A 19,445-nucleotide genomic window follows, 5' to 3' on the forward strand; every position below is an offset into this window, starting at 1 on the left:
TATTAGGAATTCAAGTTCTTCCAGGATACTTTATATCAATAATCCTTCGGTATGTACAAATACACATAATTTATAATTCTTTTTGTTGTTGGTGGGTTTTTTTTGCAGGGGGTGGCATGAGGTTGAAACAGGGTTTCTCTGTGAAACAGAGCCCTGGCTATCTGGCTGTCCCAGAACTGGAACTCTCTCTGTAGACCAGGCTGGCCCCAAACTCACAGAGATCCGCCTGCCTCTGCCTCCCGAGTGCTGGGATTAAAGGCGTGCGGCACCACGCCAGGCCCCTTTACATTTCTTTTCGTGCTACATTTATTATGGTACATGGAAAGCGAGGGTGGCTGTGGGAGAGGGCAGCAATTTCTGCCCTATGTATCACAGCCAAATTTTTAAAATTGGCAATTGAAGATTTCCTCTGATGTCAGACTTGAAAACATTAACTGGATATGGGTTATGATGAACCAAACTACTGTGTCGGCACTGCCCTAAATTAAAGTGTGGCTGGTACTGTGCTCATCAGGATGTACACATCAAAGGCAGGTTGAGACAAGAGTGGAGTTCCCTTAATTCAACAGAGAGCTGATATTGGGGCGGCAACTGTAATGCCACCTGTGCATACTAGTCATTAACAAATAGGAAAACATCTAGTTCTTGAAGGTTAAATAAAAATAATGTAACCTTTTTTCCCCCCTCCAAAATAGATTCCATTAGGTCAATCTCAACTTTTGTAAAGCACCCTATTTTTTTCATTCTTCCTACAATGAATTGTAACAAACGATGACTCCACGTCACCTCCAACTATCAGGGGCCTTTGGACACGCTTTCATCACTCTTGTTCTCAAGTCAGGAAACAAAATTCTATCCGAGCAATGCTTAGGTCAGTGCTAATAACTCAACGTAGGCTGTCCAGTTACCTGCCATTTAGCAACACTGCCTGCCTGCCTGCTACATGCTGGACACTCCTCTTTCAACCGCACAGCAGTTTCTCCCATTATGTTTACCTTACCATTTCCACCTATGCGCAGACTTGTTCCTAAGACATGCCCTGTGGAATAGACGTTTAGCTCACCTGGGGCACTTTCTCTGTCATCGCTAGAGTTCATAACAATTTAACAACTTCCTTAGGAATGCTAATTGTGTATAGCAGTGATTCCATAAGAGGTGACACTTTCAGATCCTGGATGAGAATGTACAGTTGGGCCCTGGACAGTCTCTGTGAGACACAATGTCCCCCTCCCTAAGTTCTCCTGGAGCTGAAAGCCTAGTGTGTGTACCTGCATTTTTAAAAATTATACTTTGCAAACAAACAAACAAACAAAACAAAACAACAACAACAAAACCAACCCAGAGGCATCAGGACTCCTGCTTAACAGATACTCTGACATTTACTCTAAGGACAGAAGGCTCACCTCAAGGTATGACAATTAGAACAAATACCTCAAGGAGTCCTAAGGGGCTCTGGAAGAAGAGCTGTACAGGAGACCTTGGAGAAAAATCAGCCACGGAAAGACCCACCAGCTGTGCTTTGTGGGGAAAACTTCAGCAATGCTCGGTGCATATAATTAATCTGAGTGAGCATGAAGGACGGAGAGGCACTGGGGGTGCGGTGGGGGGGAATCTCATCACAGTGCTGAGCGCCATGAGTCCTTTGGGGGAATATCTCCTTTTCTCCCTTTTTCCTGTTGGAGACTGTTGCTGTCTATTTTCTTTCTATAGGCTATGAATGGAAAAGTGTGTGTGCACACTCAGGTGTGGGCTCCACTCACACCAGTATTTTCTATATGTCCCAACTCACTGACAGGCTGACTGACACCATAATGGTTTACCAACTCATAATGGCGTGATTGGGGGCTAGCATAATAAACATGTAATGATCACACACGGCACTCTCTTTAGAAACCAAAACCAAAACCACTACTTTCAAAAGGAGTTCACAGATGTCACTGCAGAGCAGTGGCCCCGGGCTCTATGCTCTGAGGCTATTGTCCAGGCAGACGCCACTTTCTACACTAACAAGGGCATGCAGAGTGCTGAACAGGTGTACGCTGTAAGACAGGGAAAGGTGAGGCACTCTTTAGGTCAGCTGACCTTGACGCTCACAAACTAGACGGAAGAGGCTTTGCCCTCCCCAACTGCGCTGCTAGCCTATTAGAAACAGCCAGAGGAACCCCAAGTTAGCCTGCCATCACAGTATAAACAGATCACAGGCACAGGCAGCCCTCGGCTCATCTTTTTGCTTGCTTGTCTGTCTGTTCTTCCTCCCATCTATTTTATGATATTGGCTGTGATCAGAATCTCTACTGTTTTCATTTTTGAGGCAGGTTTTCATGAACAATGCCCCCCCCCCCCATAGCCTCAAACCTGCTACATAATTGACAAGGACCCTGAACTTCTGATCCTCCTGCCTCTACCTCCTCAGTGCTGGGATTATAGGCATGTGCTACCATACCTGGCTTTATGTTGTGTGCTGGGATGGGACCCAGAGCTTTGAACAGGGTTAAGGTGAGCACTCTTCCAACTGCAACACATCCTCAGCCCCACAGACACATTTCTAATCAGTGCTCAGCTAAACACCAGCCATGGTTTCCCTCCACCTGAAGTCTTGAGTGAAGGTAACATGTGACCTCATCTGAGGGCATCACAGCAAGGTCCAATGTGTCTAGATGGCTCAGTCTCTGTCTCACCCATTGCTGTACTTTGGGCAAGATCCCCTTTGTTCTTTCTTTGCTTATGTTAGGCCCTCAGCCTCAGCACCCTTTTTTTTTCTAGTCCCGCCTGACAAAATCTTTGCTCATACATCATCTTCCTCTGAGACTTTCATCTCAGTTCCTCCACATCCCAGTAGCTCCAAGTCCACACTGGCTGTGCTTGTACAGGCATGGGACACTCATCCCCTTAACAATTTTTGGAAGTACATAAGGCATTTAACCCATGAAAATCGCAGGTCACTATGGAGTAGAAAACAAAGTCCCCATCAATAAAGGGACAATATAATGGACAAGACTTTAAGATTCCTTCCCATTTTCAGAAGACACGTGCTGAAAGCCTCCAGACTGCAAGGGACTGAAGGCCACTTTGCCAACAGATAGCTGAAGTACCTGGGACTGCTGCCCACATGGGGATGCTCTGAAGTGCTTTGGAATCAAACACCCACCTCCCTTCCAAGAAGGCCTCACAGGGCTCCTCTGTCTTTAACAGCCAGCTCCTTCTGACAACATCTATCCCTGGAGCAAACACCTGCTTTCAGATGAAGGGGATTAGAAAGAGCAAGATGGTGTGGAGCTTCCAGGTCCATGGGAGCACTGGCCACTAACCTCAGCAATGACAAAAGAGGACATCCCCCATGAGTAGACAGAGCTGTGATGAACATACACCATGAGAGCCTCAGCACAGGGGAAGCTGCTGAGGAGCGTACCACCCTCCATCCTAACAAGCTCCAGGCAGGCGGCAGGCAGCAGGCAGGCAGGCTTACCATTGATTAGGTAGGGGTGGTTGCAGCACTTTCTCAATTCCATCATAGTGTTTAAAAGGTTAGGTACGTTAGCTTGTCCACCACCTTTGGAAAGAAATGTAAAATTCTTCTCAAGGATGGCTCGGTAATATTTCTTCTGAATGTTTGTTAGCTCAACTTCAATAATAGTTTCTTCTTTGGGGGCCAAGTTCTTTTCTACATCCTCTTTGAGACGTCTCAACATCATAGGCTTTAGAATAGCCTGTAGTTTTTGCACCTAAAAAAGGACCTCATGTCAATACTGGCATCTCCGTTTGCTTGGGGTTAAAACATTCTAGCATTATTGTAAAAGGGAAGACTGTCTTATTTATTTAATATCCACTTTCAGTTTCCAAACCCTAGGAGGAATGTAAAGGAGCTAACCTGTGTGTTGTCCTACGAGAAACACAGGAAGGTTGGGTGGCTTATGTCAAAGAGAAAACTTCACCTATCCAGAATTGCTGAATAGGCGGAAGGGCCTGAAACCCTGAGAGCAGGTGTTGGGGGAAGGGTGTTTATTTAGTTTCCCTTTTTGTCTTAGCCGTGGAGATGAACAGGTAGAGGGCAGGAGCAATGTCAGAGGCTCCATGCTTCTCTTTCGTTGTGGAGAGAGAAGAAGAATGAGTGAGGAAGCTGGGAGGTATCACTCTGCATCCATGACCAAACCGAGGAGGGATGCCGCCGTCCGGCTCTCTCTCCCACTGACTGGCACAACACTTAATTTACCGAGGAGAAACAAAATGGGGCACAATCTGAGCGGAACCAGGAGGTCTGAGCCAGTAAGCTGGGAAGGGGCAAATAACCAAGAGCTCCAGCTTATCAATGCATTTATTTCAAAATCAGTGAGGTGTAGTCTTTGCTGGTTCACTGACAGGAGACTCCACATGAATTAGTACACACATAACTCTTACAGTGCCTACAGCAACCAAGTATTCTTTATACACAAGCCCTTTGATTTCTCCCAGAAATCCACTGGGCCAGTTTTACCTCCAATTTTGAAATGAAAATAAACAAGCTGGAAGCAGTATGGTTCAGAAATGAGAGTAAGGACCCAAATCTCCAGTGGACAAGTGTGCCTACAAACCCTGGGGCTGCGGGCACGCCCCCTGGGGCTGCGGGCACGCCCCCTGGAAGGGCACCCTGCAGCGGCAGCACCAACCCACACAGCACAAAACTCTCGGAAAGTCGGGTTTGTAACGTAACCTGTCTATAAAAACTCAACAGGCTTTTTGTGGGGGCTGAGGGACAAACGAGACCACCTTCGTAATGAGGACCTGAAGTCCTAGCGGAGGGTACACAAAGCTGTTTGCCATGGTGGCAAATACTGTGGCATAATCCTTACATCTTAAAATTCACAAAAGCCAAAGTGGAGGGTTAAGTACCTGCTCTTCCGTTTTCAGATCACCAAATTCTTGCATAAAGGTTGTTTCTGAAGGGAAGCGACTTGGCTCCAAGAAGTGAAGCAGGCTGAAAAGCTCTTCCACCGTGTTCTGCAATGGGGTCCCGGTCAGCAGCACTTTGTGTTCCTAGAAGAACATGAGGAAACAACGTGCCTAACTGGACCAGAACCATTTCTTAGAGCTAACGCTTTCTCTCTGTGGCTACCCCCCTCGACTTCTGCTCACTGCCGTGGGGTCAGCACCCACCACACACCAGGGCAGAACTTAGAACGAGGAGGAGGAGGAGGAGGAGGAGGAGGAGGAGACACAGGCACGTGTGGTTCCTGCTTCAGGTGAACGCAAACACAGAACACCGCGGCAAACTCGGCAGACTCCCGCCACGTGCCCTGCCACTCTATTTCTTCTGAGTTTTCTAGGTTGATATTTAAGGGTGACCGTTTCCCGAGTCCCCCGGTCTCAGGTTTTTTTCCTCCACTGTAGTTAAATTTTTCCTAGACTCAGTTACACGCTCCCTTCTGCTCTCTGCATCAGCAGGACGCTCACCTTTCCATCTGCTTCCTGCATGACTCACTGTAGAGACAAAAGAAGTGCTTCTAAATGCAATAGCACATGAAAATGATTCTGTTCTGCAACAATTTCCCGCTAGCAAAGAGGTCGCCTTAGTTTTAAATACCAAAATCACTTAAAAAGAAAAAAAGCCAATGCTATTTCTACCTCTGTATCTTTGAAGCACATTAGGCTTCTCCAGCCAGTCTTCCAGCTTGTGAGCCCCACTCTCCAGCTCTTGATGAGACTGTGCCTTCTTTCTATTTCTACATTCTAGATTGATCAGGACTAATAACGGTAAATTTAGTTTTTTTAATGTTTTTGGAGACTGGGTCTTGTGTGTCCCATGCTTGAAGTTATGATCCTCCTGCCTCCACCTTCCTGGTGCTGAAAGTGCAGGCACATATCACCATGCCAGGTTTTATGTAGTGCTTTGGGGGCTGGGTCAAACCAGTGTAGGGGTTTGTGGATATTAGGCTCTCCCAACTGAGCTACACTCTTAGCCCCAAGCTTATAAATTTTAAAAGTTGTAATAGTTCCTTCCTTGTTTTGGTATTTGGTGCATAACACACAGAATTATTTTAGGAAGTGATAGTTTCAAAAATAAGATTTTCTAGTTTAGCTTGAAATCTGACCACGCAGAACATATGCTCACTATACTCGAGTGAGATAATCTAAGGAAGGGCAGCATCCATCAGGTCTATCTGTCAATCAAGATAACAGCAAGGTGAGCAGTTCCATGTTTTTGTTTCTTTTTTCTTCCTCTCTCAGTACAAGTCTCTGATTAAAGAAGATGGATGGGTCACCATCATCATCAGGCTCATAAAGTGTGAGCAATTTGCAAGTGAATTCCAGGTCTTCTGACTGGTGAGTTGCAAGGGCCATGATCACTGATTTGCTAAAGTCCTGAATGACTTTATGCAAGAATGTTTGAAAGTGTAGTCACAGAGTAAGGGAGGAGTCACTGTGGTGGAGGAAGGCAACTGACCCTCTTGAGCTTTCTCATATTTTTTCTTACCAGCTTAAGCTCTGAACACTTCATTTAAAAGTTAAAGACTTTTAAGTATACTCATTTCAAAGTAAACTTATTTGAAAAAAGGGAGCCCCATCTTGGGCTATTGGGCATTATCACCTCCAGTCTCAACGGAGAGGTAGAGATGCTTCTGCCTCGAAAACACGATTGCTCTCTTAAGTGAGGATGGAGGATGTGTCCTTAATTTCATTTTAGCAACACAATTTTGTGTGGAGCTTCCCGTCAATGAATGAGGAGACAACGGAATCAATGAAGACTCCAACAATCTCATGGCAGCCTCGTTGTTGAGGCTTCCTTTCTGAGCTCTCACAGAGGACTATGGTGACGATGACTACCCCCATACTTCTCCATTTCCTTTGCCATGGAGTAGAAGACGATACCCAGAAATCTTCTCTGACTTGGAGATCATCTTCTTCAAGCTCATCCCAACTCAGTCTAGTGCAAGTAACGGCAATCCCTAAGATGTTCAGCTCTGCCTGCACAGGGCTCCTTCTCACTATTTAACTATGGTAAGAGTACAGGTTCAAATGATGTGGAGTTCTACCTTAAAAAAATTCTCACCTGAGATAGGTCATTGGAAATTTCCAGTGTATTAGCCAAAATGTGTTACAGGCCCACTGGCTGAGATAGTCAGAACCTAGGATGTGTTACAGGCCCACTGGCTGAGATAGTCGGAACCTAGGATGTGTTACAGGCCCACTGGCTGACACAGTCGGAACCTAGGATGTGTTACAGGCCCACTGGCTGAGACAGTCGGAACCTAGGATGTGTTACAGGCCCACTGGCTGACACAGTCGGAACCTAGGATGTGTTACAGGCCCACTGGCTGAAACAGTCGGAACCTAGGATGTGTTACAGGCCCACTGGCTGACACAGTCGGAACCTAGGATGTGTTACAGGCCCACTGGCTGAGACAGTCGGAACCTAGGATGTGTTACAGGCCCACTGGCTGAGATAGTCGGAACCTAGGATGTGTTACAGGCCCACTGGCTGACACAGTCGGAACCTAGGATGTGTTACAGGCCCACTGGCTGAGATAGTCGGAACCTAGGATGTGTTACAGGCCCACTGGCTGAGATAGTCAGAACCCTAAGACTGGCCTCCCACTGCAAGGGGCAGCCTTAGCCTCCTCTGTCTGACTCAGCAAGGAAAATATTATTTCCCCTATGTTGCCCTATTGTGCATTAAAAAAATAAATATTTTGATATGTAACAGAAAAGTTATTTTTATTCCAGATTCTAATTCATTAACAAAATGTTAATTTCCAAAATATCTCAAAGGCAAGTAAATTTTTTGATGTTGTTAGAGGTAAATAAATGTCTCTCACTAACAAAGGAGTGTTTGTTTTATAATGAGAATCTACTATTTTGAGACATGGGAATTAATAATAAAATATAACTTAAGGCAAACTCAGCCACATGACTTTAAGCCTTCAGAAAGGGACCATACAACTGCCTCTGAGCGAATCCCCATGAAGGCACATCCCTGCTCTGAAGACACAGTTAGAGAGGTCAAGAACATCTGTGTTTCCCTGCAAAGAAAGGATTACCTCGCTGCACTGCTGAAGTGTCAGCTGGAGAAACCAAAGACAGCTAGGAGCTGTTCCTCCTCCAAAATCTCACGTCATGACTTTCTGCTTCTAAACGCTCATGCTGCTTTGCAGACTGGTATACCAGAATTGATGAAGTGTTTTACAAAAGACTTAGGACAATGTTAATAAATTGTTTACTTGACAGAAAAATGGGAAATGCTATCCTAAATAGGAAAAATCAATCAGACGTCTTCCTTAAAGCAAAATTAGATTTTGCCTGTTTGTTGTGATTAAAAGGATGGCTGGTTAGTCCAACCCCTTACAAAGCTCTGAGGTTCTTTTCAGTAGGTCTTTAGTAAAATGTGTGTAGCCCCGAACACTCTCAATAACAAGAGATCTATAGAATTTCTTTAGTTTCTTGAAATCCATCAAATCTGCCAACACCATTTAAACGGTAACAACTTTCCTTTACAAGTGGACATCAGAAATTAGAAGCAGGGCTGGTGAGACGGTTCATCAGGTAACGGCAGCTGCTGCCAAACCGACAACCGAGTTCATGTGCCGGAACCCACGTGGTGGAGAGAAGCAGTTCTCCTCTCACTTCCACGGGACACCAATGGTACGGGTGTACCCTCAACACACAAGAAAATAAAGGCACGGGAGGGGTGGAGAGGGACAGGAATGGTCAGACTACGCTGCCAACTATAGAGTAAGAAGGAATTCAAGGATGACAGAGCTTGTAGCAGCTTCCGTCAGAGAAGCCTACATGCAGCAGCAGGCACAACAAATAACCAAATGCTGCTGTTCTTACAATATGCTACTGGCAATTATTCCTATAGGACAGAAAAAAATCTGAGAACACCAAAGTAGGAAGACATGGCATGGTTTAAAAACCCAGAATCAATGTAAGGTCTTCAATATCCCAAGCTTTTTAGCATCTGCACAAACTGAATGGGCGTGTCAGCCAGCTGACAGTGTGTATACACACCCGGGCCCAGTGGAGAAAACCACATGCTTGGGAACACAGCTGGACTGTCACCACTGAGGCAAAGCTGATGCTGGTGAAAATATCATGACTATACTCTGCTGTGATGCCAGAAAGGGGCGAGAGTGAAGAAGGTAACAGCAGCCTCCAAGCAGCTTAGGTTAGGAAAACAACGGACTTTGCAGGCGCCCCTCAGAGGCAACACATTCACGCAGTGAAACTAAAGAGACAGTGCTGAGGTGGCGTCATCAACGGTCACTAACCAGGTCCATCATCTTAAGTCCCTCCAGCAGCTTGCAGTTCCTGTTCTTCAGCCTGTGGGCTTCATCAATGACCACACAGCGCCAGGGAATATTGCGCAGCTCAGGACAGTCAGTCAGAATCATCTCAAACGTAGTGATGATGGCATGAAACTTATAGGACCCCTTTATCACTCGACCCTACAAGAACAAGTTGGAATTATTACACACGAGTGATTGCATTAGTGTAGTTGAGGATAATAAGCTGTTAAATGCACGTATTTAACCCTTTGGAGACCCCTGTATTTTAGGTAGCACATTCTGCTTTCAAGTTATTTTTTCAGACCGGAGCTATTTTGGCTAACACAGGATTTTAAAACATTTCTTTTTTAAAAGAAAATAGAGAAGTGCTAGGGAAATTTGGGGTCTGATTTCCTTGAAGACCACATAAAGAGCCATTAGGTGCGTGTGGCCCACAGAACCTAAGAGCGGCAAGGCCAAGGGAACTGAGTGCCAAAGGAGCTTTAACTTGTTCAGAAGTTTCTCTAACTTACTTTTGGAACTTGTTTTATTAACATTTCTCATAAAATGCCAAAACATTTGAAATTTAAAAAATTCAAAAATCCAGAAGACGAATCTTATCATTTCTCAAATCTAAAGATAAACACACATTTCAGTATTTTTCTCCTTTAACTGTAGGCCCCACTTTCTAAAGAGTCCATGTGTATAAAACAGCCTTATTTCCAACCCCAGGACGGCATCTGTTGCTCAAAGCCTGCACATGTTTTAGCATGCATCATGCCCTGTCATGGCATGCATAATGCTGCATTGCTAATATTAGGCAATAATTACAAACAGTAACTACAACAAGACAACAATTAAAGCAATTCTTACAAGAGTTAAGGTATTAAAGTCTTCTTGGGTGTACTTGAATTTTTAAAATACTTAATACTTTTTCACTTCTGGTCATAGTACAAAATGTTCTCTCTAATCACATTTTAGTATCATTTTCTGTTTGGTAATGTCTTAGTGATACTACTAATACATTATGGAGTTTTATGGTCACCAAATGTTAAGAAAGCTATTTCTTCTAATTAAATAATCAGAATGACAAGTGCTAAAGATATAAAAATCAATATTCACACATGTAGATTATGCAAACATGTAATGGATAAGAAATCTCAATCAAGTTTCTCAAGTTAGCAAATCAAGGCATCCCCATGTCACAGAGATTTGAGTCTTCAACTCCCCCAAAATACATATAACACGCACAGAGGTCACACCCCAACAAATGTTACCTGGGGATCTTTGAAGTACATTTCATACAACTGAATGGTCCGACGACTAGCTTGGCTCCCATGATACACAACCACGTTTAACTCCGTCCAGGTTCGGAATTCCCTTTCCCAGTTGGGGATCGTGGAGAGTGGGGCAATTACTAAAAAAGGGCCATGGATTCCTTTCAAATATATCTCATAGAGAAATGTAATGGACTGGATAGTCTTTCCCAAACCCATTTCATCTGCTAAAATGCAGTTTCGCCTTTAAGAAGGAAAGAAGACAGAAAAGCTTAGTGAGTATTAGCTATTGTTCTCTTTTCCCAAAATATATACGACACAAACACATATCCCACATGACTGCAACTATTTTCTTAGTTCAACAAAATATATTTCAAAGGAAAGTCTCTAAGAAACAAATATTATTTCTACAAAGTTCTGTTAACCTATTTGATGAATAAATTAAGTGTATTCCAACAGTTGGATTTTAAAAATGTATTACAGCATTAAATATTACTTAAGACTTTTTAAAATTAACATTTTTAGTACTACAAAGGACAAGAGCTATAGCATTTGTTAGAGTAAAGAGAAACATGTTTTACATACATGTTGTACCAATTGAAAAGTAGCCAGTTTACTCCCTCCAACTGGTATTCCCTGAGTTTGTTATTGTTTCTATACTCCCTGGAACTCTCCGATTTCTTCCAGTCGTCAGCAGGAGGTCGCTCCTGTTCCAAACACAGTAAACCCCATTAGTGCTTTCTCCAAGACTGCACCACGATGCGACTTCCAAATCAAACCCTTCACCACAGGCCAATCCTCACCACACGCTCTGTTTCCGGCTCCCTGGACATGAGTTTTTCAAACTCTTCGATCTTTGCTTGATCGATGTCCTGCCTCAGCTCCCATGTGCTGTCTTCGTAAGGGAGTGAGCACCACTTCACCAAATAGTGAGTCACGGGCTGGACCGGGTTCAAAGAAATCAGAACTAGAGTCATTTGACCAGATAGTATGTATTAAGGAGACACATGCACTCTGCTTTGCTTATCAGTATAACCCCCAACATCAGTGAGATGGAACTGCCCACATTTGGAAACTACAGCCACTGAAAGTTGTCTCCAGTGTACACTAAAAACTGTACTATTGGGTGTTAACAAAAAAAATTAACTTTTTTAAATCAGAATCATTAGTGCATGACCAAAATATCAAGGAGTAGCTAATGAATAGCAAGGAGTCAAATCAAAGGCTCATTTTTAACCTGTCAATCACTCATCAAACCTATGATTTGTATTTCTATAGTAAACCATCTTAGCACTTTTTTTATGTAACTGAATAGTTGCCTGAAGAGTGAAAAACAGACAAATGTATTAGATAAATGTACTTTGTCCTTCAGGGGGAAAAATGACTGTTTGCACTCTGTTAAATTAAGATAATGAACCTGAGTTTTAGAAAAATGAAGGGCAGAATATTTTGGGTAATCTGTGTCAGCAGGAATTCTCCTCTTTGTCCCCTTTAGAAAGTCTGGTGATCTTCTGTTCAAGATCAAGGTACATTGACTTGTCCAAGCTATCTGCTGAAAACACAGACCTGTTCTGAGATAGAGTTCGTGAGCACACTAAGTCAGGCCCAAAGGCAAAGAGGCATCACAGATATGGCCTCTGGAACGCTGCAGGTTTCCCTACACAAAGTAAAGAGGAAAGGGAGTGCTCTCGAGGCTCTTGGAGCTCAGCACTTCCATGGAAGGGCCAGGAGTGCCGGACCTCACGGCAGAGCAGCACGCGGTGGCTGAGACAAGCTCGTTACCAGACTTTTCCTCGTCTTCACTTCCCTATTGGAAGTCTCGGAGGTTTATAAAACAACCCAGGATGGCTGGGGCTGGGGTCCACTGTCCTCGAGGAATCCCACTAAATGAAGTTCATCAGCTTCACTAAGGGTGCCCAGTGCAGCTACCATTAACTACAAGGGTGCTGTCAATTTCACAGGGCAACTTTGTGTTGCATGATACATATGTACAAAATGTGCTGAGGTCTTTATTGATCAGCACAATTGTGAAATTTTTAACACAGTTCAAACTGAAAATATTAAAAGTGAAACTTCATACTAAACAAAAAAATATTTCTCACTCTTAAGTCACAAAAAGTATTAACAAATCATTAAGTTTTAGTTAAACATAGACCAAGCACATGGTGGTGGAGGCTCTGCAGGCCCAGGCCTGGATTCTGTGCCTTCTGTCAACACATGTGAACTGTCTGAACCACCCTGTGTAACCCAGAAGATCTGTTACCTCGCCCCGGTCATCTGTGCTACGTGCAAAGTCCATTATCCGGTCAACTTCCACATAATCTGGATTAAAAAGATCATCCTCAATCTGTTCCAAAGGAGGAAAAGAGGTTAAAATGTTTATTCATTTCTTCAGAAAAACACTATTTCACTTTTCACTAGGCAATACTATTTTGGGTCGCAGCAACACAAACTTTGTATTTGACATATCCTAGTCTATTAATTGAAATGCTACAATTTAACAAAATCACTACCCGTGAGGAAATCAAACTTCTCAGACTTTGTTAACTGGGTATTTTAATTACTGTGCGAAACCTTTTACTATGAAGGAATGTTTAAGAATATTTCAAATGAACTGTGAAATTACAATTCACTAATAAGCAATCCAAAAGGCTTATGGCATGCAATACATTTAGCATTCCTGAAAGTACAGACTACAGCAAAGAGTCAGAGCCTACACAGTACGTGAGTGTGCATCTCAGAACCACTGAGTCTCCTGATGCTGTCAGCCACCATAGACAGAAGGTCAGCATAAGCTACGAACCCTGACTGGCAGGGTGCACACTTTACTGTGAGCATGGGTAGGATGTTTGGAAAGCTCGGCCAGCCAATATCAGGACTTCACTTAGAACAACAGTCTTCTGACTAATCTTAAACATTCCAGTAACTTATCTGTACTGAACACTGGGTGTTTGGGTAAATGAATTCAAAGAACTGAAGCCCAAGCAGGGTTACTTAACTAATATTCTAACAATATTTACAAAAGCAAAGCGATATGGCTTCCTTAGAAAGAACACAAGAGTAGAATATGGTTCAAACACGTTATAGTCATATGTAAGGACAGACTGTGGCTCCATGAAGTCACAGGTCACCTCATACTTTAAGAAGCCCACACCCGTGAAATTTCTGATCCAAGTCAGAAACAAAAGCCATATCGTTAGGTAGATTAGCTTGGTAACATTTAAAAAAAAAATAACAAGCAAAAGACAGCTTAGAAGTCAGTTAGGCCTCATTCTCAATCCCTTGGAAAAGTGAGCTGTCAGTCACATACTATGTTCAAGGAAGATACACACTCGGGGCTACTTGTACCCACTTAAAATGTCCAACTTGGGTGCTTCAATTACAAAATTGTGAATTATGAAACAAAGAACACAGATGCAAAACTGCGCTTCTGTCGCTGTGGGCGTTTGAACAGGTGAGCAGCAAGGAAACAGAATACACCACAGTGCTCACTTGATTGAAGCGTTATACTGATGCATTTAGCTTGGCCGAAGCTTCCGGTCTCTGTATGACCACTTCCTTTTCCACACGAGCTCCCATAGTCAATGCTCAGTTTACCTTCCCCTCCGCCCCTTCCCATTGACGGAGTACTCTGTGGCATCATGCATATGATAAACTTCCTGGCCTAAGTGTTGTTTCTGAAGAGACTGTAGATGTAGCAGAGTCAGGAAGCCTAAGTGTCAGCAAAGAACGCAAAAGCAGCCATAGCCAGGGATTATGCAGGAACAGAGCTGAGGGACATGTGGAGCCATGATCACTGAGGGGTCTGCATGTGTGTAGAGGGTGGACAGAGCTAAGGGACGTGTGGAGCCATGATCACTGAGGGGTCTGCATGTGTGTAGAGGTTGGACAGAGCTAAGGGACACGTGGAGCCATGATCACTGAGGGGTCTGCATGTGTGTAGAGGGTGGACAGACTTGCATTCTTTTCTGCTAATTCTCCTTCAGGACAGAACGAAGATCTCTAGTGACCACCTCACCAGGAAGATAATACTTTGCATCCTGGGTGCAAGTGACTCATACAGACAAGTTCAGACAAACAGGCTGTACATTAGGGCCAGGCACAATTCCCTGAAGAGTGTGTGACTACAGGAACCAGAATCCAAGTGAATTTAATAAACAGGACCATGATTTAAGGATGGGAAAAAGATCCCATTGTGTTTCTCCCTTTTCCCTCCTACGGAGCCTCAGGAAAGGACAAGACATGTGGTCCCCTCTCTGGTGATGCTGCTCACCCAGCATCTCAAAATTTCAACTTCACTTTCATTAAGAAGGGCACAAGAAATCCAAACTCCCAGCTTTTTTGTTGTTGTTGTTGTTTCAGACCACTCTTTCAAAGAAAGAATCATCTTAATGTTTTCCTAGGCGAGAGAAGAGAGTCACCTTCAGTGGTCGGATCCTCTCAGCGTCTGCTACCAAGGCAGTGGAGCAGGAGGGTGAGCCAGAGGCTGCAGCACCTTGGGCCCCCGCCTGCCTGCGGGTGTCCTGAAGACAGGCTCCAGGAAAGCGCACTCCAGGCCTGGGGCTCCGGGGAGGACTCTATGGCATCAGAATACCAATGCTCTTCTTTCTCACCCTCCTCATCTCCACAAAGGGGTGAACACGTCGGCAGCTGTGCAGCAGCCAGCATTTCACCATCTGGGTATACTCTGCAGCTCATATTCAGTTAAGTCTTAGTTATTTACATTTTGCTTCTTGTCCCCGTCAGTGCAAGAGAATTGGACCCAGAGTCTCACACTTGCGAGAGTGTTCTGGTACTTCCTTACATGCCTGGCCCTGCTTTAACTCTTTCAGGAGAGCAGCTAAGAAACCATCAAGTCATCTCTTTCAAAATTAGAGAGCTGTTGATTTTTCAAATCTTCTTGTCTTGTATGTGAAGGTAACTTGGTGATCTGGAGTCCAGAATGCCGGCTAAGCAACTGTGGAAGCATCCTTTAAAACGTCACTAACTGTGTTAGGAACCGGTCCTCTCCTCGATGCAGATTAGCTATCTCTGTCTATCTGTAACTGATAACTAGAGTAGGAGACACCGCCTCCCCTCTGCGCAACGGCACACAGCATCTGTTCAGTGACCTCTGTGAGAGGCACAGACTTCAACAGCAGCCATCTGCCACATACTACCCCAGTCAACCCTCCATACCTACTGAAGTTTTTGACCTGCTCTCAGCAGACTCCTGTCTGCTCACTTTGTTCATTTCTCAGCTGTGTGTTCACAGTAAAATATTAATCACACCATCACTGCTATTTCCCCATGTCATAAGAACCAGTATTTTCTAGATGAAGCCAACAGGAAGAATGAGAAATTTCCTGTTTACAAATTTTAGCAATACCAGCTACCAATATGCAAGTAACAGCACCCAATGAGAAAAACCAGTCTTTGTTCATAGTTTACTGACCTAAAACTCAAACTTTAGAGTATTTTAATACAACATTCCAAAGGTGAATCAGGCAGTCCATACCTCTGAAAGGAATTTGTTCTGGCCCTGTTTTGACTTAAATCTCTTTATCTTTTGCTGAATTCTCTTATCTTTTTCCAGATCTTCTACAGATGCCCATTGACAATGAAGATAAGAGCTGAAAGAATAAAACAGTATCCTTGAAACATAATCATTGCATTTATGCCTTCTTTTAAATTATCAAAAAAGACCGTTCACAAAAATCTCACTTCATTAATGATCACAGTGCCAAGCAACATTCAATATAGCCACCAATGTTTGAAAATAAGAGAAAATAAATAACGTAATAGTACTTAAAATTTGCTATCTGCCAAGTCTTGTGACTTGCTTTACCCACTACCCATAAAATTTTTTTAATTAAAATTAATTAATCAAGCAAAAGAACAGAAAAGAGCCCAATAGCAAATTGTTCTCCTAAACGAACAGATTACATGTCAGTATCAAACAATTAGAACTACTGGGTGGCCTTAATTATGAAATATTTTGAGCCTTTTATCTTTGAGAAATAAACGGTTTTTAATCAGGTTAGAAGAACTCAAGTTTAAAGCCTCAGTTCCTCAGGATGGATAGGGGGAGAGGTATGTCCCTCGTTCATCCAAGGCCTAACCACAGGCCCTTACGATTAGCCATCAGGAGCAAGGGTGCAGCTTGGCTCTGGCCCGTGTCCCTCTGAAAGAGCTCATCATTCCTGTGTTACTATCTTGTGTTCTAGAAGCTTGAACAATATCCCTCAGGATTTGTCATTCAAACACACTCACCGGCTAATGTCTACTCTTACTGGTCAACTCCCATCTCTTTCACACTCATCGCCTGCCATGAGCACAGTTTTGCCTTTCTTAACCTGAACCTGAACATATTCTGAACCCTCCCTTCTCCTTCCAGAAGATTCAAAAGTACAATCAATACATTGTTCTAGTTGATATTTTGATATCATTTTGTAGCATCCTCCCATCATCTTCTTTTTCTTTCTGTTGATGACATTAAAAAGCTGGTTCTGAGCATGGTGGTCCATGCCTAAAATCAAAGCACCAGGGAGGCAGAGGGAAACGAGAGCATGTTCAAGGTCAGTCTTGGTGACATAGCAAAGCCCTGTCTTAAAAAATGAAGGGTTGGGAGCCGAGTTCAGCAGCAGAGCATGCACCAGCATGGGCAAGGCAGGGTTCCATCCCAGCATCATGAAACAGGAAGAGGGGAGATACTTGGATCCACAACTCTTCGAGCATCAAGATGCCGCTACACAGAAATGAAGTGGAATTACAGAATCCTCCAAAAGGTTTTATATTGACACTTATGTCCTAATATGTCTTTTCAGATGTAGGGCTGATTAAATACTAAAGTCAGGTGAAAGAGGAAAATATTTTAAACACAAGTGTCTTCCATTGATATGAATTCATAAAAACCCCATATACACACAGACATGCACACAGACACACAGAGAGAAAATAGACCAACTGTGCTTGCATCAAAATGTTAATAATTATCCTGAGTAGTAAGATAACAAACATTGTATTTTCTGCTTCCAACTTGTATAATTTTCTAGCAAACAATAAGCAATACAACTATAATCAGAAAACATCAAATAGCCTACTCCTGTCTTCCAGCTAACTGGTAGAAAAAGACGCATGGGCAGTTAAAATTCTTGCCTTGAGAAAGGAACAAAGATACACGAAGCCAGCAGGATGGCTCCGAGCTGGATGCAAGCACCTGGGCAGTGGAGCTGGCCCTGCTCTGCCACCTGCAACCCGAAGCCATCAGTCAGTGACCACACTGTCTACCCAGACATCGAACCCCACCGTGTCGGCTTACTCAGGAGAAAAGGAAGAAAAGAAACCACGCCAAAGGCTGGCTACTGTCTCCTGACGGGTTACGGCAAGAAAGCACCAAGTCTTTCTGACAGACTACCTAGCGCTGAAAACATGAGACAATGTTCACGGAGGAGTCAACCGTACGAAGAACAGACTAATCAATAATCTGAATGAAGGCTTACAAAGAACATGCCTCATGGTCACTTTGAAAAATATTCATTTCAAGACATAATCTTTCTTTACAAAATGAGTTAAATTATACTTATACCTAATGTTGACAAAGATGGTATAGAGGAAAAATTATTTACCTATTTCTTCTGTGTGTTGGTGGAGGGTCCTAAGTAAAATGTTAGCAAACATTCCCATACTACTTTAAGAAAACAGAAGATGAGCCAGTGAGAGAGCTCAGCCACCAAGAGATGCTTGCCACCAAGCCTGATGACCTTGGAACCCATAGGGTGGAAGAAAGAACCAACTCCTTTTTGCAAGTTGTCAACAGACAGGCAGACAGACAGACAGTTCCCCGCACACCCAGATGGGGAAAAGAGAGGAAGAAAAACAAGGAAGTAAGATTTACTCCAGTAATGTTAAGGTTGGCTCAAGTGTTAGGAAATGTATTTTAAAGTATACAACATTAATATGTAATCTAAGGAGAAAAATTACACAATCATTCCTATTGGTGCTGAACATTGCTTTAACAAAATCCAACATTTACACTGACTGTTTTGAAATTCAAGAAACTAGGAACTGATTTCCTTAACATAAGTAAATATGTAGGCTTTAATCATAAAGCCAGGTCTTATCAATAGACAAGAGAAGCAACAAAGATTTTTCCACAAAGATCAGGAACGAGGATGGCATGGATAGTCACTATGCAATAGTGTATCTAGCTGAGGTATTTGCCAATGTCATTAAATGAACTATCTCTATTTGCAGATTATATTTATGCGCGCGCACACACACGCGCACACACACACACCTCTACTGAATCAGTTAAAAAAATAATTCAAAGAATGAAGCAATTCAGTAATGCAGAAGGAAATAAAATTGGCATGTGGAAGTTAACAAGCAGACAATCATTCACAAAAATAGCCAATGAGGGAGCATTAGGCATGCAGAAACTTTCACAATAGCAATCAAGATGAAGGATTTAGCAGCAAATTGAACACAGAATGTACAAATGTGCACATCAACGTGGACACTCTTCACGGAATACAAACCTAATGCTGAACCAACTAAAGGGACTGTTGTGTTTCTATACAGTACAAAGCCAATGTCCTAAATCACAAATTTATAAGTGCAATACAATGTAGAGAAAAATATAAGTAAGCGTTCTTGTGGAACTAGACAAATTTACACAAGATTGCTTATATAAGACTAAACATGCAACAAAATCCATAGGAACATTAAAAACAAGGGGCAACTAGGAAACACACCAGATATTAAAATATACCACACAGTCCCTAAGTAATACGGTGCTGACATGAAGAGACAAACTGACCCAAAGAGAAGTCTCCCAGCCCTGCACTCTCTTCTGATTGGTTCATTAACTCATTCATTTGTTTTGATCAACCTAACATATCAAGGTCATTTGGGAAGAGAGAATCTCAGTTAAGACGGACTTCTAGGC

The 19,445-nt window shown here is 43.1% G+C and overlaps 1 protein-coding gene across 4 annotated transcripts in view; it reads right to left on the reverse strand.

Annotated features, from left to right (window-relative positions):
* Positions 1–19,445, reverse strand: part of Chd7 (chromodomain helicase DNA binding protein 7) — a 182,658-nt gene that overhangs the window by 30,814 nt on the left and 132,399 nt on the right. For all 4 annotated transcript variants that reach the window (XM_028878517.2, XM_028878514.2, XM_028878511.2 and 1 more), the window contains exons 8-15: positions 16,014–16,128; positions 12,780–12,863; positions 11,320–11,457; positions 11,102–11,223; positions 10,517–10,760; positions 9,243–9,419; positions 4,867–5,010; positions 3,467–3,722 (exon numbers count right to left, since the gene is read on the reverse strand). In XM_028878517.2, coding sequence (XP_028734350.1) covers positions 3,467–3,722; positions 4,867–5,010; positions 9,243–9,419; positions 10,517–10,760; positions 11,102–11,223; positions 11,320–11,457; positions 12,780–12,863; positions 16,014–16,128 — 1,280 coding nt within the window. The remainder of the gene's footprint in view (positions 1–3,466; positions 3,723–4,866; positions 5,011–9,242; positions 9,420–10,516; positions 10,761–11,101; positions 11,224–11,319; positions 11,458–12,779; positions 12,864–16,013; positions 16,129–19,445) is intronic.

This window comes from Peromyscus leucopus, chromosome 2 (assembly GCF_004664715.2).
Source record: "Peromyscus leucopus breed LL Stock chromosome 2, UCI_PerLeu_2.1, whole genome shotgun sequence".
NCBI lineage: Eukaryota > Metazoa > Chordata > Mammalia > Rodentia > Cricetidae > Peromyscus > Peromyscus leucopus.